This window comes from Panthera leo, chromosome A1 (assembly GCF_018350215.1).
Source record: "Panthera leo isolate Ple1 chromosome A1, P.leo_Ple1_pat1.1, whole genome shotgun sequence".
NCBI classification, from domain to species: Eukaryota; Metazoa; Chordata; class Mammalia; order Carnivora; family Felidae; genus Panthera; species Panthera leo.
Window position 1 is genome coordinate 85,206,528 of NC_056679.1, and position 26,019 is coordinate 85,232,546.

A 26,019-nucleotide genomic window follows, 5' to 3' on the forward strand; every position below is an offset into this window, starting at 1 on the left:
ATCTTTATATTGCCTACGGCTGATATTGGGATTTCTGCCATTTACCTGGAGGATTGACACCGCCCCATTAACTTTTTCAGTGCACTTAGAACTTCCTTGTTCCTGAGACTGTAGGCAAGAGGGTTTAGGAGAGGGGTGAGGACAGTTCCAAACAGAAAAAGACCCTGATTTAACTTTGGAGTCTTGGCAGAACCAGGTCTCATGTATATGCACAAACCTGGACCAAAATAGAGACCCACCACACAGAGATGAGAGGAGCAGGTGGCCAGAGCCTTGTTCCTACCTTCTGGGGAGTTCACTCGGAGTACAGCAAGGAAGATGAGAACATAAGAAGACAAGATGAGAGATAAGGGCAGGAGCAGAACAAGGATGCTTGTTATCACCACTGCCTTCTCATAGGCTGAGATATCCTCACAGACGATCCTAAGCACAGCCATAACTTCACAGAAGAAGTGGGGAATTTCTCTGGGGCTGCAGATATTAAAATGCAAGGTAAAAGCCGTGTGGCCCAAGGAAGTAAGTGCCCCTCCAACCCAAGACATAGCAATCATCTGTAAGCATACCCTAAGATTTATAATGGCTGGGTACCGAAGAGGATCGCATATGGCTACATAACGATCAAAACACATGAGTGTTATAAGGATGCATTCCGCAATGGCCACAGTCAGGGAGAAGAAAATTTGAGTCCCACAAGCCAAGAATGATATGCTCCGCCATCCGGAGAAGAAGTTGGCTGCCATCTTGGGGATGATGCTAGAGGTCAAAGTTAAGTCCATTAAGGAGAGCTGACTGAGCAGGAAGTACATGGGTGTGTGGAGATGGGAGTACAACCAAATGAGGAGGATCAGAAGAGTGTTGCCAGTGAAGGTTGCCATGTAGATGAGGAGAATGATGGAGACCATGGCTGAAATGTATTTAAATTCAGGGAAGAAGCCCAGGAGGATGAAATCTGTGGGTTTTGTCTCATTCCCGCTCCTCAAGGCTGTCTGTAATGCTAACAGGAAGAGAGGAGATTTAAAAAAGGAAGAGAAGAGATTTTTTTTAAATATCGTAGAAATGAAGCATTTTCTTATTAAAGTTTAAGAATAATATTGTAATAACAATGGCAAATATGAAAATAATCATCCATGATCACTTGAATCAGTTCTTAATATTTCTTTCTACATTACTTATCCATGCCCTAATGTACTTCTAGAAACCAGAGTGTATGTATTATAATGCATTCCATTAATTTTATTTTATGAGATTTATTTTCATATATTAAAAGAAACTTTGGATAAATGTAGTTGTTTTTTTTTACAATTGTAAAATATGATGATGTGTTGATAAGTCACAATTTCCAACTGCCCATTTTCCAATTTTTCATAACTTTAGAAAATTATGCTATTTCCATTCTCATCTCAGTGATTTCCTTAATATAAATTATATTTATATATAATATAAAAATATAAATATATATTATATAAATACATACAAAATATTACATATATATATATACATATATATATATATATATATATATATATATATATATATAGTATATTTTTGAGAGAGAGAGTGAGCACAAAGAGAGGGAAGGATGGAGACAGAGACTGGGACACAGGATGTAATGTAGGCTCTGTGTTGACAGCAGAGAGCCAGATGTGGGACTTGAACTCACCAACGGTGAGATCATGACCTGAGCCAAAGTCCCACACTTAACTGACTGAGCCACCCACATGTCCCAATAATATTTTTGAGGAAAAATTATAGATTTTGTTTTCCCATAAAAAAAAATCACTGTTAATTTAATTTATAGAAGGATTTTTCAAAATTTTAAAATACTTCTACTTTAGTCAAGCCTTTTGGCTCTGGGCACTTAGGGGACATTATAATTTAGGAGAAAATTGATCATTAGGCCTGTGCTTCGTGTTACACACATTTATGGTTATTTAAGTTTTTAATCTAATTGGTCTGATTTTCTATCCAGGGAAACTACTCATTGTATTTACATGGTTTATAGTAAATTCAGATTATGTATTAATGAGGGAGAAAGTTATTTCTATATGAGCTTATAGGATTCTTGCTCTTATAGAATTTGTACTGTCTTTAACCTCTAGCTACAGCTGTTATGCCACTGATGGGCTCAGAGAAAAACTATAGGCCTCCTTTCCTTCAAGTTTACTAACTTTATCCTTTTTAGATTATCTTAGCTCTATTTAATCCTCTTTCTAGATATCTATAAAACACTCTAAATATCTATACAACTCTTGCTGAGTCTATAACAGTCTTTGTATGGGACTCCTATAACCTTATTACAAAAACCTGGCGATGATAGTACAAGAAAGAGAAATTGTATTCTTGCAAAAAGTTTCCAAATTATTTTTAAAAAGAGTAAATTGACCCTAATTGTGTATTAAAAAAACATAATTACCTGAATTTAATGTAAGGCAAGATTAATATCAGAGTATTTCTAAAGTTAGTTCACCAATTAGAACAGATTAAATTTTAAAAAATAATATGCCTTTTGCATTAGTTACAAAAGCTTGATAGAATTTACTAAATCATGATTTAAAAACCTACCTAAGAAACGTGTAGTAAAATAAGAGACTCCAATATCCTATTCTATTATCTCCTTGGAAAACTGTGACATTCATTCATGACATTCTTGAAAATATAATTTCTAAATTGTTAGGATACTCCCCTCTTCTGAAAGCTGTGTATGTATGTATGTATGTATGCCAACTGTAAGAGGGAGATCCAAGTTTCCTTTGTTATTTACAAAAAGGACTAAAAGAATCTGTTGCCCACATCCACCCAGTACCCTCTCCTTAGAAACAGTGTGTTCAAATATTAGGTCATTGATTACTTTTCTAATACTTGTGCAATTTGATTTCAATTCACTGCTTCTTTCCAGATACTTCATTTTGATTTGCTCACCAAAAATAGTAATGACTTTTGGATACAGAAATTATGACAACAAAAATATCCAAGTCTGTTCTCCCTTTGCTCACACTAAGAGCCTCAAACTTCTTGTGAAGAATGAGAAAGCCTCTGTGGGTTGGTACTGCCAGAAATAGGCATCTGTTTTCATATATCCATACTTTATTACAGCATTCTGTGTTGATCGCCTTCAAATCAATTGATCACATGCGAATCAGACCTGCCTTCTGTCACCAGGTGTTTGATATACTTGATGAGTTAGCCTGCTTTTAGATATGGAGATAGTTTAAGATAAAAATAATAATAGTAATAATAATAATAATGACAAAACTTGCCATCATGAATCTTACTTTCTCCTGCCTTGGAGTGAGTCTTGGTGTAACCAGTGGGTTGTCTGTGCTTGATATAGAGTCATCAGATGGCAAGGAACTGAATTTTCAGAATGGCTAGATGTTTCAAAGTTGTCTAACTTCTCAGAAAAGCAAAGCAGGGTTCTGTGACTTCAGTGCCATGTTACATAGTTTCTGATTCCTAGCTCAAGTGCTGTTTCCTGAAGCTTTTGGGTATCCATAAGCTTGGCTAAATTCTATTATAAAATTTCCTTACAAATTCTATTCATTATAGCCTGGGCTGAAACCTAAATTTCATCATTGTTTATGATTATATATTTTAACGTATGCCTTGTCCCTTAAACCATGAGATATATGATGCAAGGAACTGTCTTTGCCACATTCCACCTTTTCTCTTTAGATCCATCATGTTGCATTCAGTGAAAATGAGTTAAATACATCATCAGCTTAGGGATGGAATACTAGATTTTGTGCATGGACCAAGTAAATGTTTTTAGCACAAACATTTTTCTACCAGAAATTATTGCTTTATTTTGACTCATGATCCCTTATAGGCTTTAAAGCACTTTCCAGCATTTTATTTTGTTGAAATATATAGAAGGGGGCTCGACATTATTATGTCCACTTGAGAAATGATATAAATAAAGTACCAGGTCACAGTCAAATAACACTGTTCTATTTCTGAGCAAATTATCCATTTCCCAAGTTGAGCCTTGCAAACACTATTGATAAATATGCGTTAGCATAAACCTATTTTCACAATCCAGAAAAATTGAGTTACTTCCTCTATCAAGGTGCTTACCTTGTAATTTTTGTTCAGTCATTAAAATTTCTTAGAAAATATAAAATGTTCAAAATTCCTATTGCCAATTAATATTGAATGTATTGTTAAAGAAGAAAACATAAACTATTTTAGTAGGAAAAAAACAAGTAACTCTGTAGGCCTTGATAAGCTGTCTCTCCTCAGCCTGTTGCTTTGTGAGCAGAGCTGGGATCTGCCTAATTCCTCAGTGCCCTGGGGTTTAGTGTGGAATGTCTTCTCAGACCAAACACCGCAGCTTCATGACAGCCCTTCCAGTTTCTCATTAAGAGCTGTGGTATTCAAATGTAGCAATCTTCTCCCCATGATATAGAGTTTTTCAAAACTATCTATTAGAACATGCTTAGATTCTTTTTTGGTTTTTTTTTGTCATCACTTCTATTATTTTCCCAGAGGTCCAATTTATAATTCTCTTTGTCTTTTAGTCATTAATCCCATACAACCATTAAACAAGTTATTGATTTTTTTTTCCTTTCTAACATCTCTTATTTTCTCCTTACTTTGTATTCCCAGAACTATCACTCTAAAACTATTTCCCCTTTCTAGAATCATCTCCTTTACCGTATCTTCATAGCTACATTTTCCATTTTCTTCAAGGTCAGATTTAAGTCTGACCTCTCTAGGAAAGTCTCCTTTTATGTCCACAGTGGATAACAACATATTTTTCTTAGTTAATTACGATATATATGTTTGGGCTTATTACCTACATTGTATTGTTACTGGTCTCTTAACATGCTCTTACAGTTAATAACAACATTTTAAACTCTGGAAAGCCTAGGATTTTGCCTCAGTTTTCCTTTCGTTTCCTATTCCTGGTAGGTTTATTCTTACATTTCATTAACTCAATGAATGCTATACTATATGCTTTAAATTAAAAGTGGGAAAAAAATGAATTCACTCAAGCTTGTTAAAATGAAAGAATCTAGGGGTACCTTGGTGGCTCAGTCAGTTAAGTCGCCCACTTTGACTCAGGTCGTGATCTCATGGTGGCTCCTGAGTTTGAGCCCTACATCAGGCTCTGTGCTGACAGATCAGCCTGAAGCCTGCTTCAGATTCTGTGTCTCCCTCTCACTCTGCCCCTCCCCTGCTCATGCTTTGTCTCTCAAAAATAAATAAACATTAAAAATTTTTAAAAAGGAATATGAGGAAATTGTTTGGAGAGAATTTATTTCTTTCCACACACTCATTCTCTCTTTACTAACCCTACAGTCACCTTTGTTACTGCTAATACGGCCACATTTGAGCTTCAATCAAGTACTTTTGGCCACCCAATCCTATCACGCTACTTTTTAATATATTTTCCTCTTACAAATGGATCCAAATAGATCCCTGATTCAAAAGAAAATCTAATGATTCATCAAACTAGATACTTTTAAAACGTTAATAATATTTTAAAATAAACTTTTTATTTTTTGAACAGTTCCAGATATATAGAGCAGTTGACAAATAGTACAGAATTTCCATACATCCTTCATTCAGTTTTCTATATTGTTAACATCATACATTACTATGGAACCAACATTGGTTCTTTAGTAAAACTAAGAACCAATATTTGTACATTAATATTAACTAAAATCTATACTTTATTCAGATTTCACCCATTTTCCATAATGTACTTATCTTTTTTCAGATTTGTTTTAAGGAGATCACATTATATTTAGTCAGCATGTCTCCTTAGGCTCCTCTAGGCTGTGAGAGTGATTCAGTCCTTGTTTTTAAAGCCTTGACCATTTTGAGGAGTACTGACAGGAGTTTTTAGCACATCCCTCAATTATTTTTTGCCTGATGTTTTTCTCCTCATTAGACTAACATTATAGGTTTTGGGAAAGAAGATTGCAGATGTAAAGTGCTCTTGTCATGTCATGCTAGGGGTACATGATGTCTACATGACTTATCACTAATGATGTTAATCTTGGTCACTTGGCTGATAGTGCTTGTAAGATTTCTCCACTGTAAAGTTACTCCCCCCTTCCCTGTTATATGTCCTACTTTTTGAAAACAAGGCACTAAGTGCAGTTCACATTCAAGGTGGGAGGCAGGCTAATGTTCACCTTTTTTGAGGGGTGGGCTATCTACATTAATTATTTGGAATTATCCTATACAGGAGCTTGGTTTTCCTTCCTTCCTCCCTCCATCTCTTTCTTCCTCCCTTCCTTCTTCCCTTCTTTCTTCCTTACTCCCTCTATCCTTTCCATTCTTCCTTCCTTCCTTCCTCACTCCCTCCTTCCCTTTGCCTGCCTTCCTTCCTTCCTTCCTTCCTCACTCCCTCCTTCCCTCCCTTCCTCCTTCCTTTGTTCTTTCCTTTCTTCTCTCCTTTTCTTTCTTCTTTTTTTCCTTCCTTCTCATAGTGATTCATTTATGTCACTATGAAGTCACAGGCTTCATACTGTGGAAAAATCATATTTTTTTTATTTTCCATTCTTGAAAAAATAACAAGTGTTATGTATAGCCCTTAACTATGTTTTTTAACATTAAATTTTAAGATATGTATTTACATGCAGTTATGAAAAATAACACAGATGATCCCATTTATGCTTCACACACTTTCTCCCAATTACAGTCAGGAATTGATGTGATCCACTGACTTTATTCACATTTCACCAGTTTTATATCCATTCATTTCTATGTTTGTACACTATATGCACTTTTCCCCATGTATAAATTTGTGTGACCACCAACATAGGCAAGATACAAAATAATTCCAGAACAGGAATCCCTCATGCTACTTTTTTTTAAATAGTAACAGCTACCTCATTCTCTCCTCTTCTGTAGCCCCTGACCCACTAATCTGTTTTCCATCTCTGTAGTTTTGTTATTTCAGTAACGTTGTATGCATTGGGTAATATATTGTGTAACTCTATGATATTTGCTTTTTTTCCCCATCTAGTATTATTCCTTTGAGATCTATTCAAGTTGTACATTATATAAGTCACTAATTTACTTTAATTGCTAAGTAGTAATCCATGCTATGGATGTATCACAGTTTAACTATTCACCTGTTGAAGAAAATTTAGGTTAGTTTTGGCCATTAGAATTAAAGCTGCTGTGAGTACTTATGGGTTTTCTTGTGTAAACATAAGTCTTTATTGTCTAAGATACATACTCAAAAGTGCAATTGAAGGATGATAATTCCAGAATGGCTATGCCATTATATATTCCTCAAACAAATGTGTGAGATATCTGAATTTTCTACCATTTTTCCATCATTTGTTGTCACTACTAATTCTTTTAGTTCTTCTTGTAGGTGTGAAGTATATATTGTGGTTTTAATTTACATTTGTATAATGGCTAATGGTGTTGCACATTTTTTCATGTGTTTTTTTGCATCTATGAATCTTCTTTAGTAAAATGCCTGTTCATGTCTTTTGTTTGGTTTCTAATTAGATTATTACTGTTGAATTAAAAATCTGTTATATATTGGTCTCTTGGGTAGCTCAGTCAGTTAAGGGTTTGACTTTTGATTTCAGCTCAGGTCATGATTTCATGGTCATGAGATAAAGCCTGACATGGGGCTCCCCACTGGGCATGGAGCCTGCTTAAGATTCATTCTCTCCCTCTCCCTCTGCCCCTTCCCTAATAGCACCTTCTTTCTCTCTTTAAGAAAAAAAAAAGTCTGTTATATCTTTTGCTATAGTCCTTTGTCAGATGTGTAGTTTACACATATTTCCTCCAAGTCCATAACTGTCTTTTCACCCTCATAAAAGGGTCTCTTTCATTGTAATAAGAACACATAAGATTTACACTGTCAACAAATTTCTAAGTGCAAAATACAACATTGTTAACTTCAGGCATACTGTTGTACAGCAAAGGTCTAGTTCATCTTGTATAATTGAAACTTTATATCTGTTGAAGAGCCATCATGTTCCCTTCCTCCAGCCACTGACAACCACAATTCTGCTATCTGTTATATGGGTTAGACAATTTTAGATACTGCATATAATTGGAATTATACAGTATTTGTTCTTTTGTCAATCAATTATTTCACTTTGCATATGTTCTCCAGGTTCATACATATTGTCATATATGAAAGAATTTCCTTATTTTCTTTTTCCATTTGTCTGTTGATATACATTTAGGTTGTTTTTACTTCTTAGCGACCATGAATAATGCCACCTTCCACAATTATGAAAGTGCATGTTTTTCTACAAGATCATGATGTCAAGTTGCTTTGGGTAAATACACAGAAGTAGGATTGGTAATCATATGGGAGTTTTATTTTTAATGTTTTGAGAAATTTCCATAGTGTTTTACATGGAAGCTGTGTCGTTTTGTATTCCAATCAACAGTATACAGTGGTTTCAATTTATCCAAATTCTCACCAAGATTTGTTATTTTCTGTTGTTGTTGTTGTTGTTATTGTTGTTGTTGTTATTTTGGAAACTGGCCACCATAACAGGGATGAGGTAATATTTCTTGGTTTTTATTTGCATTTCCCTTATGATGAGCATCAGGGAAGGACATTGAATACCTCTTCATATAAATGTTGCTATGTCCTCATAGAGAAATGTTTATTAAATTCCTTGCCCACTTTTGGGGCACGTGGGTGGCTAGTGGTTAAGTGTCTGACTTCAGCTCAAGTCATGATCTCCTGGTTCATGAGTTTGAGACCCACATCAGGCTCTGTGCTGACAGCTCAGAGACTGAAGCCTGCTTTGGGTCCTGTGTCTCCCTCTCTCTCTTGCCCCTCCCCTGCTCATGCTCTGTCTCTCTCAAAAAATAAATAAACATTAAAAACATAATTAAAAACTCCCTTGCCCATTATTGAGTATTTTATGTTTTATTTTCTCTTTCTTTCTTTCTTTTTCTTTCTTTCTCTTTGTTTTTTTTGAAGGAGTGTTTTTTTTTTTTAATATATATTTGTAATTTGTTTCATCAGACATATTGAAAGAATATTTTCTCCCATTCTGTAGCTTGCCCTGTACTTTGCTGATTATTTTCTTTTGGTGCAGACACTCTTATTTGATGTGATCTTACTCATCTTTTTTTTTTTTTTCTTTCTTTTGTTGTCATATACAAGGAATAATTCCCAAGATAAGTGTTATGAAGATTCCTCTTATGTTTTCTTCCAGGGGTTTGATAGTTTTAGGTCTCACAATTTTTCTCCTTTTTATTAAATTTAAACTTTAATTAACTTATGGTGAAATACTGGTTTCAGGCATAGAATTCAGTGATTTACCTGTTACATTCAACACCCAGTTCTCATCCCAAGTGTCCTCCTTGTACCCATAACTCATCTAGCCCATGCCCTCCTTACCTCCCTCCATCAACCCTCATTATGGTCTCTATCATTAACAGCCTCTTGTAGTTTGTTTCCCTCTCTTCTCTCCCCCCCCTTACCATACATTTATTTGTTTTGTTTCTTAAAGTCCGCATATGAGTAAAATCATATGGTATTTTTTTAATCTGATCAACTTAGTTCACTTAGTATAATACATTCTAGCCCCATCTATGTCATTGTAAATGGCAAATTTTCATTTTTTGATGGTAGGGTAATATTCCATTACATTTAAATGTATATATTTACACACACACACACACACATATATATATATATATATATATATATATAATTTGTTTCTTGATTGCTTTTTCTGTCTAGATGATCTGCCCATTGCTGTATTATATCATAATTATGGGGTATATCCATAAAGAAGAGCTAACAATTATAAATGTTTATGCACCTAATTTGGGAGAACCCAAATATATAAAACAATTAATCACAAAAATAAGCAATCTTATTGGTAAGAATGTGGTAATTGCAGGGGACTTTAAAACTCCACTTACAGCAATAGACAGATCATCTAGACAGAAAAGCAATCAAGAAACAATGACCCTGAATGATACACTGAACCAAATAGACCTGACATATATATTAACTTTTCATCTTAAAGCAGAAGAATACACATTATTCTTTAGTGCACATGGAGCATTCTCCAAGATAGATCACATACTGGGTCACAAAACAGCCCTCAATAAATATAAAAGAATTGAGATCATACCATGCACATTTTCAGATCCCCATGCTACGAAATTTGAAAACACCACAGAAAATTTTACAAAACTCCAAATGTATAGAGGTTAAAGGACATCCAACTAAAGAATGAATGGGTCAACCAGGCAATTAAAGAAGAATTTAAAAAATATATGGAAACAAATGAAAACAAAAGCACAACAGTCCAAACCCTTTCGGAGGTAGCAAAGGCAGTGATAAGAGAAAAGTACATTGCAATCCAGGTGTATCTCAAGAAAAATCTCAAATAGAAAAGCTAACAGCACCCTTAAATGAACTAAAAGCAGATTAATAAAGAAACCCCAAGGCCAACAGAAGAAGAGAAATAATAACAATCACAGCAGAAATAATATAGAATCCAAACAAAAAGAACAGATCAATGAGATGAAGAGCTGTTTTTTTTTTGTTGCAAAAATAAACAAAATTGATAAACCCCTAGCCAGACTTCTAAAAAAGAAAGAGAGATCCCATAGATAAAATCACTAATGAAAATGCATTTATCACAATCTATCCTACGGATAACACAATGACTCTAAACTCATATCTTTCAATAATAGCACTGAATGTAAATGGACTGTATGCTTCAATCAAAATACATAGGGTAACAGAATGAATAATAAAAGAAATAAGACCCATGTATTTGCTGTCTACAAGGGACCCATTTTAGACATGAGGACACCTTCAGATTGAAAGTGAGGGGATGGAGAACCATATATCATGCTATTGAAAGTCAAAAGAAAGCTTGAGTAGCCATATTTGTATAAGACAAACTAGATTTTAAAGGTTGTAACAGGAGATGAAGAAGAGAACTATATCATAATTACGGGGTCTATCCATTAAGAAAAGCTAACAATTATAAATGTTTGTGGACCTAATTTGGGAGAACCCAAATATATAAAACGATTCATCACAAAAATAAGCAATCTTATTGATACAAATGTGGTAATTACAGGGGACTTTAATGATATATTATTTGTATCTGTTTTGATCAATTCTTTAGCTGTCATTTCTTCCTGGAATTTCTCTTTAGGAAAATTCTTCCTTTTAATAATTTTGGCTAGTCGTCTGTCCCTTATGTGTTTTAAAAGCTTGTTATGTGCTTTGCACCTGCAAGCACTACTATATTAAAGAGGGTCCATACACTGTCCAGGGACTGGCCCTACAGGAGGTGATTTTGGAGAGTGTTACTTGATCTCTGTTATTTTGACTTTGATTACTTTATCTCCCTACTCATAGTGATGTTTTGGTCCCTCCACCAGATGTGCTTTGATTTGTTCATTGAAGTAGCCCTGGATAGGAAAACAAACAAACAAAAAACAGAAAATAAAAAAGCATACACAAACACACACACACACAGAAACAAACATTAAAAAAAAAAAACAGAAACACTAGCTATAAGCAAACAACATTGATGATGCAGTGCTGATGGAAGAGGCCTTATCCTATACAAAGAGAGAAATGACAGGGGCAGGGGAAAATAAAATAAAATAAAAATTGACCAGACCGAGAAACTATATGGCTTATTCCAGAGAAAGAGAAAGGAGAATAAAGAAGGAGGTGTAGAACATGTATCAAGAGAATGGATTAAATATGTCTGTTTAAACAAACCAACAGAGGAGAGAGGGAAGATGGCGGCATAGGAGGACGCTGGGCTCACCGTGCGTCCTGCTGATCACTTAGATTCCACCTACACCTGCCTAAATAACCCAGAAAACCGCCAGAGGATTAGCAGAACAGAGTCTCCGGAGCCAAGCGCAGACGAGAGGCCCACGGAAGAGGGTAGGAAGGGAGGTGAGTCGGTGCGCGCTCCACGGACTGGCAGGAAGGAGCCGGGGTGGAGGGGTGGCTCGCCGGCCAAGCAGAGCCCCCGAGTCTGGCTGGCTAAAGCTGAGGGGCCTGACGGACTGTGTTCCCACAGCAAGTGCGACTTAGCGTCTGGGAGGTCATAAGTTAACAGCTCTGCTCAGAAAGTGGGAAGGCTGGAGGACAAAGGGAGGGAGAGCTGCTGCGCCCCTGGAAAACAGAGCTCAGTTTGGTGGGGAACAAAGGCGCTTGCCAGAGCCATCTCCCCCGCCCATCCCCCAGCCAAAATCCCAAAGAGAACCAGTTCCTGCGAGGAAACTTGCTCACTCCTTGAAAACACCCAAATCTGTGCTCCTGCGGAGCCAAACCTCCGGCAGCGGATCTGACTCCCTCGCTGCCACAGGGCCCCTCCTGAAGTGGATCACCTTGCTGCCACAGGGCCCCTCCTGAAGTGGATCACCTAAGGAGAAGCGAGCTAAGCCTGCCCCTCCGGCCCCCATGCACCTTGCCTACCCACCCCAGCTAATACCTCAGATCCCCAGCACCACAAGCCTGGCAGTGTGCAAGTAGCCCATATGGGCCACACCAACCCACAGGGAACCCCGCCCCTAGGAGAGGGGAAGAGAAGGCACACACCAGTCTGACTGTGGCCCCAGTGGTGGGCTGGGGGCAGACATCAAGTCTGACTGCGGCCCCGCCCACCAACTCCAGTTATACAACACAGCACAGGGGAAGTGCCCTGCAGGTCCTCACCACTCCAGGGACTATCCAAAATGACCAAACGGAAGAATTCCCCTCAGAAGAATCTCCAGGAAATAACAACAGCTAATGAACTGATCAAAAAGGATTTAAATAATATAACAGAAAGTGAATTTAGAATAATAGTCATAAAATTAATCACTGGGCTTGAAAACAGTATAGAGGACAGCAGAGAATCTCTTGCTACAGAGATCAAGGGACTAAGGAACAGTCACGAGGAGCTGAAAAGCGCTTTAAACGAAATGCAAAACAAAATGGAAACGACGACAGCTCGGATTGAAGAGGCAGAGGAGAGAATAGGTGAACTAGAAGGTAAAGTTATGGAAAAAGAGGAAGCTGAGAGAAAGAGAGATAAAAAAATCCAGGAGTATGAGGGGAAAATTAGAGAACTAAGTGATACACTAAAAAGAAATAATATACGCATAATTGGTATCCCAGAGGAGGAAGAGAGAGGAAAAGGTGCTGAAGGGGTACTTAAAGAAATTATAGCTGATAACTTCCCTGAGCTGGGGAAGGAAAAAGGCATTGAAATCCAAGAGGCACAGAGAACTCCCTTCAGATGTAACTTGAATTGATCTTCTGCACGACATATCATAGTGAAACTGACAAAATACAAGGATAAAGAGAAAACTCTGAAAGCAGCAAGGGATAAATGTGCCCTCACATATAAAGGGAGACCTATAAGACTCATGACTGATCTCTCTTTTGAAACTTGGCAGGCCAGAAAGGCTTGGCACGATATCTTCAGTGTGCTAAAGAGAAAAAATATGCAGCCGAGAATCCTTTATCCAGCAAGTCTGTCATTAAGAATAGAAGGAGAGATAAAGGTCTTCCCAAACAAACAAAAACTGAAGGAATTTGTCACCACTAAACCAGCCCTACAAGAGATCCTAAGGGGGACCCTGTGAGACAAAGTACCAGAGACATCACTACAAGCATAAAACATACAGACATCACAATGACTCTAAACCCGTATCTTTCTATAATAACACTGAATGTAAATGGATTAAATGTGCCAACCAAAAGACATAGGGTATCAGAATGGATAAAAAAACTAGACCCGTCTATTTGCTGTCTACAAGAGACTCATTTTAGATCTGAGGACACCTTTAGATTGAGAGTGAGGGGATGGAGAACTATTTATCATGCTACTGGAAGCCAAAAGAAATCTGGAGTAGCCATACTTATATCAGACAAACTATACTTTACATTAAAGGCTGTAACAAGAGATGAGGAAGGACATTATATAATAATTATAGGGTCTATCCATCAGGAAGAGTTAACAATTATAAATGTCTATGCACCGAATACAGGAGCCCCCAAATATATAAAACAATTACTCATAAACATAAGCAACCTTATTGATAAGAATGTGGTAATTGCAGGGGACTTTAACACCCCACTTACAGAAATGGATAGGTCATCTAGACACACAATCAATAAATAAACAAGGGCCCTGAATGATACCTTGGATCAGATAGACTTGACAGATATATTTAGAACTCTGCATCCCAAAGCAACAGAATATACTTTCTTCTCGAGTGCACATGGAACATTCTCCAAGATAGATCATATACTGGGTCACAAAACAGCCCTTCATAGGTTTACAAGAATTGAAATTATACCATGCAGACTTTCAGACCACAATGCTATGAAGCTTGAAATCAACCACAGGAAAAAGTCTGGAAAACCTCCAAAAGCATGGAGGTTAAAGAACACCCTACTAACGAATGAGTGGATCAACCAGGCAATTAGAGAAGAAATTAAAAAATATATGGAAACAAACGAAAATGAAAATACAACAATCCAAATGCTTTGGGACGCAGCGAAGGCAGTCCTGAGAGGAAAATACATTGCAATCCAGGCCTATCTCAAGAAACAAGAAAAATCCCAAATACAAAATCTAACAGCACACCTAAAGGAAATAGAAGCAGAACAGCAAAGGCAGCCTAAACCCAGCAGAAGAAGAGAAATCATAAAGATCAGAGCAGAAATAAACAATATAGAATCTAAAAAAACGGTAGAGCAGATCAACGAAACCAAGAGTTGGTTTTTTGAAAAAATAAACAAAATTGACAAACCTCTAGCCAGGCTTCTCAAAAAGGAAAGGGAGATGACCCAAATAGATAAAATCATGAATGAAAATGGAATTATTACAACTAATCCCTCAGAGATACAAACAATTATCAGGGAATACTATGAAAAATTATATGCCAACAAATTGGACAACTTGGAAGAAATGGACAAATTCCTAAACACCCACACTCTTCCAAAACTCCATCAGGAGGAAATAGAAAGCTTGAACAGACCCATAACCAGTGAAGAAATTGAATCGGTTATCAAAAATCTCCCAACAAATAAGAGTCCAGGACCAGATGGCTTCTCAGGGGAGTTCTACCAGACATTTAAAGCAGAGATAATACCTATCCTTCTCAAGCTATTCCAAGAAATAGAAAGGGAAGGAAAACTTCCAGACTCATTCTATGAAGCCAGTATTACTTGGATTCCTAAACCAGACAGAGACCCAGTAAAAAAAGGGAACTACAGGCCAATATCCCTGATGAATATGGATGCAAAAATTCTCAATAAGATACTAGCAAATCGAATTCAACGGCATATAAAAAGAATTATTCATCATGATCAAGTGGGATTCATTCCTGGGATGCGGGGCTGGTTCAACATTCGCAAATCGATCAATGTGATACATCACATTAACAAAAAAAAAAAAAAAAGAGAAGAACCATATGATCCTGTCAATCGATGCAGAAAAGGCCTTTGACAAAATCCAGCACCCTTTCTTAATAAAAACCCTTGAGAAAGTCGGGATAGAAGGAACACACTTAAAGATCATAAAAGCCATTTATGAAAAGCCCACAGCTAACATCATCCTCAACGGGAAAAACTGAGCTTTTTCCTTGAGATCAGGAACACGACAGGGATGCCCACTCTCACCGCTGTTGTTTAACATAGTGCTGGAAGTTCTAGCATCAGCAATCAGACAACAAAAGGAAATCAAAGGCATGAAAATTGGCAAAGATGAAGTCAAGCTTTCGCTTTTTGCAGATGTCATGATATTATACATGGAAAATCCGATAGACTCCACCAAAAGACTGCTAGAACTGATACATGAATTCAGCAAGGTTGCAGGATACAAAATCAATGTACAGAAATCAGTTGCATTCTTATACACTAACAATGAAGCAACAGAAAGACAAATAAAGAAACTGATCCCATTCACAATTGCACCAAGAAGCATAAAATACCTAGGAATGAATCTAACCAAAGATGTAAAAGATCTGTATGCTGAAACTATAGAAAGCTTATGAAGGTAATTGAAGAAGATTTAAAGAAATGGAAAGACATTCCCTGCTCATGGATTGGAAGAATAAATATTGTCAAAATGTCAATACTACCCAAAGCTATCTACACATTCAATGCAATCCCAATCACAATTGCACCAGCATTCTTCTCGAAACTAGAACAAGCCATCCTAAAATTCATATGGAACCACAAAAGGCCCCGAATAGTCAAAGTAATTTTGGAGAAGAAGACCAAAGCAGGAGGCATCACAATCCCAGACTTTAGCCTCTACTACAAAGCTGTCATCATCAAGACAGCATGGTATTGGCACAAAAACAGACACATAGACCAATGGAATAGAATAGAAACCCCAGAACTAGACCCACAAACGTATGGCCAACTCATCTTTGACAAAGCAGGAAAGAACATCCAATGGAAAAAAGACAGTCTCTTTAACAAATGGTGCTGGGAGAACTGGACAGCCACATGCAGAAAGTTGAAACTAGACCATTTTCTCACACCATTCACAAAAATAAACTCAAAATGGATAAAGGACCTGAATGTGAGACAGGAAACCATCAAAACCCTAGAGGAGAAAGCAGGAAAAGACCTCTCTGACCTCAGCTGTAGCAATCTCTTACTCGACACATCCCCAAAGGCAAGGGAATTAAAAGCAAAAGTGAATTGCTGGGACCTTATGAAGATAAAAAGCTTCTGCACAGCAAAGGAAACAACCAACAAAACTAAAAGGCAACCAACGGAATGGGAAAAGATATTTGCAAATGACATATCGGACAAAGGGCTAGTATCCAAAATCTATAAAGAGCTCACCAAACTCCACACCCAAAAAACAAATAACCCAGTGAAGAAATGGGCAGAAACATGAATAGACACTTCTCTAAAGAAGACATCCGGATGGCCAACAGGCACATGAAAAGATGTTCAACGTCGCTCCATATCAGGGAAATACAAATCAAAACCACACTCAGATATCACCTCACGCCAGTCAAAGTGGCCAAAATGAACAAATCAGGAGACTATAGATGCTGGAGAGGATGTGGAGAAATGGGAACCCTCTTGCACTGTTGGTGGGAATGCAAATTGGTGCAGCCGCTCTGGAAAGCAATGTGGAAAGCAATATTCCTCAGAAATTGCTCAGAAATTGGTGCAGCCGCTCTGGAGAGCAGTCTGGAAAGCAATTTTCCTCAGAAAATTAAAGATAGACCTACCCTATGACCCAGCAATAGCACTGCTAGGAATTTATCCAAGGGATACAGGAGTACTGATGCATAGGGGCACTTGTACCCCAATGTTTATAGCAGCACTCTCAACAATAGCCAAATTATGGAAAGAGCCTAAATGTCCATCAACTGATGAATGGATAAAGAAATTGTGGTTTATATACACAATGGAATACTATGTGGCAATGAGAAAGAATGAAATATGGCCTTTTGTAGCAACGAGGATGGAACTGGAGAGTGTGATGCTAAGTGAAATAAGGCATACAGAGAAAGACAGATACCATATGGTTTCACTCTTATGTGGATCCTGAGAAACGTAACAGAAACCCATGGGGGAGGGGAAGGAAAAAAAAAAAAAAGAGGTTAGAGTGGGAGAGAGCCAAAGCCTAAGAGACTGTTAAAAACTGAGAACAAAGTGACGGTTGATGGGGGGGTGGGAGGGAGGGGAGGGTGGGTGATGGGTATTGAGGAGGGCACCTTTTGGGATGAGCACTGGGTGTTGTATGGAAACCAATTTGACAGTAAATTTCATATATTAAAAAAATAAATAAATAAATAAAAATTAAACAACAACAACAACAACAACAACAACAATCCGAGTAACCAGACAAGAGGAGGGAAGAGATAAGGAGAAAAGTAAGGAAGAATGTATCTATACAATAAGAATTGTCCAAGAATTAAGTCAGGCTATGTAACAGCGCTGGTCTGGAGAAGGGGCTAATTTCTCAGCGTCAATCCTGCTCTTGAAGATATGCAGTTACCAAGTGTGGAGGGGCATGGTTTGGTGTAGGTGGGTACTGCCTCCACTGTGGGTCCTTTGTCCATTCCCTGACACCCCACCTTGTTGGTGATGGGGAGAAAAATGGTGACAACCCTGTCTCTCCTCCATAGACCAGGTGTCCTAAACCACTCTGTTCAAGCTGTCCTCACTGTGCCATGGGTGTAAACGAGGCAATTTGCCCCCCTCTTCTGACTCCCATGCCTCCCTGGTGCTTGGCTTGGATTTAAACCCTGATGTCTTAGAGATTCCCACTCCGTGCATCCTGGTTCTGAGTAAGAGATGCCCCACAGCCTCACAGTACAGAGAATGTGTGGCTTATCCCACTCTGCTGACTCCCATGTGTCGCTGGCACTCCGCTGGGACTTCAACTCTGATGTCTTTAAGGTTACCACTCTGTCTGCCCCGGTTCAGGAAGTTTCACTCCTTTGAGCTGATATATACCTTCTTCCCACAACACTCCAGGGAGGGGATCGCTTTCTCCTACTGTGGACTGCACCTCTGAGCTAGTTACTGAGCCTGGGGCTGGCTCCCCACCTCTCCAGGTATGTGAACAGGGCAGCCAGGCTGAGTCCAGAGAAAGCACTGCAGTTAGAGATTCGATCTTTCTCCTTATTGGTCATTGGTTTTTCTCTTGTCCAGATACAGTCCTATATTCCCCAGCCTCTCTTTCTCTTCCCTTTGTCTCTCTGTAGAAGGAGTCCCTCCCCTCCATTTGTTTGATCTCTCTCAGTTCACAATCACCCACCCATAGGTGGCCTGTCAGGTTGTCCCAGTGGGTCCTTGGAAGTGACTCTGTCACTTTGCTTTTTGGACTCTTACAGTTCAAACTCCTTTGGTCTCAACACTACTTTGAGAGATGAGGGAACGTCGGATTCTCCTACTTCTCCATCATGTTGGCCCCTCCTCCTTAATTTCCTTTTTGTATAACTTGTTAGTTTTAGAAACAGAGTTTTAAGTTTTGATATTTCAATCTGAAAATTTGCTTATTTTTTTACTCTATTTCATTTTTAATGTTTTTTAAAGCTTTGCACATATAATATATTGTCAGTTACAACCAGAAATAACTTCTCTTCTGATTCGAATGAGTATTATTCTGTTTCTTTTTTTTTAACGTTTATTTATTTTTGAGACAGAGACAGAGCATGAATAGGGGAGGGGCAGAGAGAGAGGGAGACACAGAATCTGAAACAGGCTCCAGCCTCTGAGCTGTCAGCACAGAGCCTGATGCGGGGCTCGAACTCACAGACCGTGAGATCATGACCTGAGCCAAAGTCGGATGCTTAACCGGCCAAGCCACCCAGGCGCCCCTATTATTTATTCCATTTCTTGACTAACTGCCTGGTCTAAAACTTGCAGACCTATATTGAATAGAGGTAGTGAGAGTGAGCATTTTCTTTTCCTAGTTCCTGATCTTATTTTATTTATTTTATTTTTATTTATTCATTCATTCATTCATTTTGAGAGAGACAGAGACAGGGTGTGAGTTGGGGACGGGCAGAGAGAGTGGGAGAAAGAGAATCAAGCAGGTTCTATGCCCAGCACAAAGTACCATTCAGGGTTCAAGGTCACGACTGTGAGATCATGACCTGAGCCAAAATCAAAAGTCAGAAGCTTAACCAACTGAGCCACCCAGGTGCCCCTTTTTAAAAAATTATTATTATTATTATTTGACAGGGAGAGTAGTTCCTGATATTAAAGGAAAAGTTTTTCACCATTAAGTATGATGTTCACTGTGGACTTTTTACATATCACCTATATTTTGGTGAGATATTTTTTTTTTCTATTCCTAAATTGATGAGTTTTTATCATGAAAGGGTATTGAATTTTGTCAAATAATTTTTCTGCATTTATTGAGATGATGTAATTATTTTTATTCTTTATTCGTTTAACATATGTTAATTGGTTGATTTGGGTTCTTAACTGATGGAATTAATTGACTTGGATATGTTGAACCATTCATGCACTGCAGTAGTAAATATCCCAAGTGAGCTGTTCATGGTGTATGTTCCTTTTAACGTACTGTTACATTGAGTTTGCTAGTGTTTTGTTGAGGATTCTTATGTCTATATTAATCAAGAATATTGATCTGTAGTTTTCTTTTGTTGTAGTGTCTTTGTTTGGCTTTTATATGTGATTAATGATGAACTTTTAATCTAAATTTGGAAGTGTCCCCTTTATTCTATTTCTTAGAAAACTTTGAGATGGACTGCTATTAATTCTTCTTTAAATACTTGGGAAAAGTGACCAGTGAAGCCATCTGGTTCTGGGCTTTGTTATGTTGGGAGATTTTAAATTATTGGGCCAATCTTCTCACTCGTTATTAGCCTGTGCAAATTTTCCACTTTCTCTTGATTCTTGGTAGATTTCTTGTTTCCAGAAATGTATCCATTTCTTTTAAATTACCCTATATGTTGGCTTGTAATCATTTATAGTAATCTCTTAAAATTCTTTGTATCACTGTGGCATCAGTTGTAGTGTCTTTCATTTATAATTTTAATAATTGGAGTCATCTTTTTCATACCTAGTTTAACTAAGGGCTTTCCAATTTTGTTTATCTTTTCAAAAAGCCAACTTTTAGTTTCATTAATGTTTTTCTATTGTATTTCAGTTTTCATTTTGTTCTTTTCTGCTTTAATCATATTGTCCCCTTCTTTCTATAGCTTTGGCCTTATTTTTTTCTACTTTTCTAAACCTTTCAGCTGTAAGTTTAGCTTATTTGAAATATTTTTTTAATGTAAGATTAATAAAATTCCATCTTTGTACTGCTATTGTTGCATCATGTAACTTTTGGTGTCTCATGTTTTCCTTGTTTTTGTTTTTTTTTGTTGTTGTCATTTACTAACTTCAATTTTGATTTCTTCTTTGACTCACTTGTTCAGAAGTGTGTTATTTTATTTGTATATATATATATTTTTTGTTTCCTGTCTGTTATTGATCTAGCTACATCACCGTGTTTGGAAAATATACTTGGTATGATTTCAATATTCTCATAGTTTTAAAGAATGTTGTTTTTCTTGTCACTTAAAACATGATATATCCTTTAAAGTGTTCCATAAACACTTATGAGAAATGTATGTTCTACTGCTTTTGGGAATAATTACTTGTATACATCTACTAGGCTTATTTTTTTTTTCCTATAGTATGTTAAAATCTTCTGTTTCCTTACTAATTTTTCTCTTGGTTCTTCTATCCATTATTAAAAATGAGATACTTAATTTTCCTATTGCTTGTTTTGTTATTTATTTCTCCTTCAAGTCAATGTTTACTTATACATTAGATGCTCCTATTTTAGGTGGAAACATATTTATAATGTTTATATCTTCCTCATGAACTTATTATTATTACATAATGACCTTTTTTTCATTTCATGTCAGTTTCTTCAAATAAAGTTTATGATGTCTAGTATAAATACACATCATTGCTCTCCTTTGGTTATCATTTGTACAAATATCTTTTGCCATCACTTAATTTCAGCCTATGTGTGTCTTGTAGACAGCATATCCTATTTTATTTTTTATTTTAATACTTTGAGTCATTCTGCCTTTTCATTGGAGAGTTTAATCTATTTGGTTTAAAATAATCATTAATATCTATGAAATTGTTATTGTCATTTTTTAAGTGTTTTTCATCTGTCTTTTAGATAATTTGTCTCTCTTTTTCTCTCTTGCTGCCTTCTTTTATAATTTGTTGATTCTGGGAAATGATGCACTGATTTGTTTTCTTGTTATATTGTGTATGTTCTAGAGATACTTTCTTCATGGTTATCATAAAACTTAAGTAAAACTTTATATAGTTATAACTATCTGTTTTAAGTTGATAGCAACTTACTTTAATTGCAAATTAAAACTATAATTTGACTCATTTCTACACTTTATATTATTGATGTCACAATTTACATATTTTTATATTGTGTATCCAATAACATGCTTTCAGTTATTCTTCTTATTATTACTTTTTTTAATTAAATTTTATAGTAAATTTAAAAATGAATTTCACACCACTGTTATAGTATTACAGTAGTCTATACTTGTCTATAGATTTATCTTAACCAGTGAATATTAAATTAACATGCATTACTATGGTTTTTAAGCTTGTTTCTATTTCAAGTTTAAACATTCCTAGAGAGATTTGATGGAAGATGACAGATTAGGAGAAACCCACAGACATAATGAGGCAACAAATGCACCTATCCAATGAACTCTGAAAACAATCTGAAGACTATCAAAATAGATCATCCACAGTTAATTAAATAGAGAAGGCCAGATGGGATTGCCTGGGTGGCTTGGTCAGTTAAATGCCCTACTCTTGTTTTTTGGCTCCTGTCATGAACTCACAGTTCATGAGTTTGAGCCCCTCAACAGGCTATGTGCTGACAATGTGGAACCTGCTTGGGATTATGTCTCCTCCTTTTTTCTCTGCCACTCTCCCAAATGCTTTCTTTGTCTGTCAAAATAAATAAAACATAAACTTAAAAAAGAGAGAGAGAGAAGGCCAATTGAAGAGTGTAAAAGAGGAAGAGATGTGGTTGTAAATTAAACTCAAGCCCAACTAACCAAAAACAAAAGTGACATCACAAGCATAGAGATGTGAAAGAATAAGACCCACACCTGAAGCCCCTGGAAACTGGGACCTTCACAGGTAAAATTCATTCCCATGATGTCTGGTTTTGAAAATCAACAAAGCTTAACTCCAAAAGCTTTAAAATTTGGTGGGTTCTAACTCCAGGAGTTATAAAATTCAGTGATATTGGGGAAACTAAGTAGTGTAGCAGGAAGACCCTAGCCTTGTCTTGTCCCTTGAACACAACTAGATAATTATCAAATCATTCTGAATATCCAAGAAATAAACCTTCGGACTGACAGAACAAACCCCACAGCTAGGGGGAGAGAAGAGACCACATTGATGAAGGTAGGAAGTGCAAAAAAAGTTTGGGGGAGATATGAATCATAGTGCTACAGAAGGGGGGGGGCTTGATCTAAAGAAAGATGAGAGAGACATGATCATACAGAACACATAATGAGAACACTTCCCAGTCATTGGCTGAAAAAATTAGAGAAGTTAACTTTTGCAAGTTTTTGCAACCAATGGGGCTTAATGACTGGAGTTTTAAGGTTCAGCAGCCTTGACTGAGATAAAGCCATGAGGGTATGGCCCTGCTTCTGGAGAGAAGGCAGACAACCTGGAAGCAGTTGTGATCTGAAGAAAGCCTGAGACACACACGTGGACATTATTGGATCTTCTTGGAACACATCTGTGAAAGGTAACATTCACAGAGACTCCTCTCGAGGGACAACAAAGCTTTCCAGTGCCATTTTTCTCCCCCATCCCTCAGCATAAATGTAAAACCACCTTATAGGGGCAGTGCAACTCCCACTCTGGCTGCCTAGACTGCTTAGTCCGAGTCCCATGTCCCTGAATTCTGGTGAGACTTCCCTTCTTGGTCAAGGTTCAGTGTAGTCTCAGGTCGGTGAGAGCCTCCCCAGGAGGTCTGCACAGGCCCCTCCACACACCAAATCCCTAGATCCTGGAGTTTTGAAGTCAGTTGGCTTTGCTGGGATAAAGCATGGGGAGTGTTGCAGTACTCCTGGAGAAAAGGCAGGACAACAGCCTGGAGGAAGACAGCATGAAGGGAGTGATTTGGGGGTGCCTTGGACACACAGGATGTTTGCTTTCCGTGGGGTGCTTTCCTGAGAGTGATAAGCATGAAGAACCCACTCTGGGAACAAAGCAGATGACTGGAAACATTTCTCTCACCCACATCTCAAGATAACCTTGGTACCACAACTCTGACACACACTGCATAATCAGCTTACACCAGATCCCATACCTCTGTACTCTGCCAATAGTGCCTTTCATGTTCAAATTTCCTCAGAAGGACAGGTGGGCCACTTCTGCAGAAGACCATTAGAAACCACACCCACACCAAGTCTCCCAACCAGAGAATTCTGCAAGGCTTCAATTTTATTGGAAGTAACATTATATCTCATTTAACAAGCAGACCAGAGAACACCTAGTTAAAACTCAACACACTCTAGCCAAAGAGAAAACACTGTGCACTGTAGGCAAGGAGGGCCTCTGTAGATTGCTGGACTGAAAGACAGAGCAGCCAAAACACACCAGCATAGTACACCCAGCACACATCAGAGACACTCCCTGAAGTGCCAAGCCTGGGACACTATATGACCTCTTCTTCATAAACCCATTATTTTCATGAGAACAAAATATAACAGGCTTTCCTAACACACATAAGAACATAAAGACCTAGACAAAATGCCAAGACAGTAAAATTTATCTCTTAAGAAAGAACAAGAACATTTCACATCCATGGATATAATAGAAAGAGATATAAGCAATGTGCCTAATGGAAAATTTAAAGCAACAATACTAAGGATGCTAGCTGGGCTTGAGAAAAGAATGGAAGATTTCAAGGAGGCCCTTACTGCAGAGTTAAAAAAAAAAATCAGTGAGAAACAAAAACTGCAATAAATGAGATTCAAACCTGACTGGATTCAATGAACACAGGATGGGAAAAGCAGATGAAAAAATAAAGGATATAGATTATAAAATAATGGAAAATAATGAAGCTGAACAAAAGAGAGAAAGAAGAAGAATGGAACACAAGAACAGACTTAGTGAACTAAGTGACTACATCAAATGTAACATTTGTATTTTAAGAGACATAGAAGAAAAAGAGAAAGAAAAGGGGGAAAAAAGTTATTTGAGGAAGTCATAAGTAAAAACTTCCCTAATCCAAGGAAGGAAACAGACATTCAAATCCAGGAGGCACAGAGACTCCCATCAAAATCAATAAAAGAAGCAAAACACCAAGCCATATTGTAATCACGTTTGCAAAATATACTGATAAAGAAGAATTCTTAAAAGTACTAAGAGAAAATAAGCCATTAATTTACAAATGAAGACCAAAAAGGCTAACTGGAGATTTCTAAACAGAAACTTGGCAAGCTAGAAGGGAGTGGCATGATATATCAATGGGCAAATGGGAAAAAATCTGTAACCAAGAATACTCTGTCCAGAAAGGCTATTATACAGAATGGAAAGAAAAAGAGTTTCCCAGTCAAAAACAAAACAAACAACCAACAAAGAAACAAAAATTAAAAGAGTTTGTGACCTTTAAACCAGACCTACATGAAATATTAAAGGGGTGCTTTGAGTGGAAAGGAAAGACCAAAAAAAAAAAAAAAAAAGACAAAAACAAGTCAGGAACATAGAAAATCTCCAAGACAGTAACAAATTAAGTAATGAGATAATAAATATGTATCTATGAAAATTGTCCTGAATGTATATAAACTAAATGCTCCAATCCAAAGATATGGGATGTCAAAATGGAGAGAGTGTGTGTGTGACAGAGAGAGAGAGAGAGAGAGAGAGAGAGGGAGAGATCTATAAGCTTCCTATAAGAAACTCATTTTAGACCAAAAGATACCTGAGGATTGAAAGTGAGAGGATGGGAAGATGGTGGCCTAGAAGGACGCTGGGCTCACCTCGTCCTGCTGATTGCTTAGATTCCACCCACATCTGCCTAAATAACCCAGAAAACTGCCAGAAGACTAACAGAATGGACTCTCCCAGGGAAGCATAGAAAAGAGGTCCATGGAAGAGGGTAGGAAGGGTGGATAGGCGGTGTGTGCTACACGGACTGGCGGGAGGGAGCCAGGGAGGTGCAGGGGCAGCCGACTGGGCAAGGCAGAGCCCCTGAACTCTGGCTTGCAAAAGCAGAGGGGTGAAACTCTGTGAGTTCTGACAGCTAGTGGGACTTAACATCTGGAATGTTAAAAGTCAACAGCTCTGCTCTCGAGAGTGGGAAGGGTGAAAGGATGCTGGGAGGGAGACGGGTTGAGTCCCTGAAGGACAGAGCTCAGCAGGGGAACAAAGGCACTGGCAAACACCATTACTCTCTCCCATTACCCAGAAATGCCAAAGGGAACCAGTTCCCATCACAAAACTTGCTCGCACCGCACAAAGGTCCAACACTGTGCTTCTGTGGATCCATCTCACCGATGGGTCTGCTTCCC

The 26,019-nt window shown here is 37.6% G+C and overlaps 1 protein-coding gene across 1 annotated transcript; it reads right to left on the reverse strand.

Moving 5' to 3' along the window:
• Positions 1–41: 41 nt before the first annotated feature.
• Positions 42–25,997, reverse strand: LOC122229617 (olfactory receptor 2M5-like). The gene is made up of 2 exons (XM_042954911.1): positions 25,913–25,997; positions 42–994 (listed from the first exon to the last, which is right to left on the reverse strand). Exons 1-2 carry the CDS (start codon positions 25,995–25,997, stop codon positions 42–44), a joined length of 1,038 nt encoding a protein of 345 aa, XP_042810845.1.
• Between the last annotated feature and the right edge of the window lie 22 nt (positions 25,998–26,019).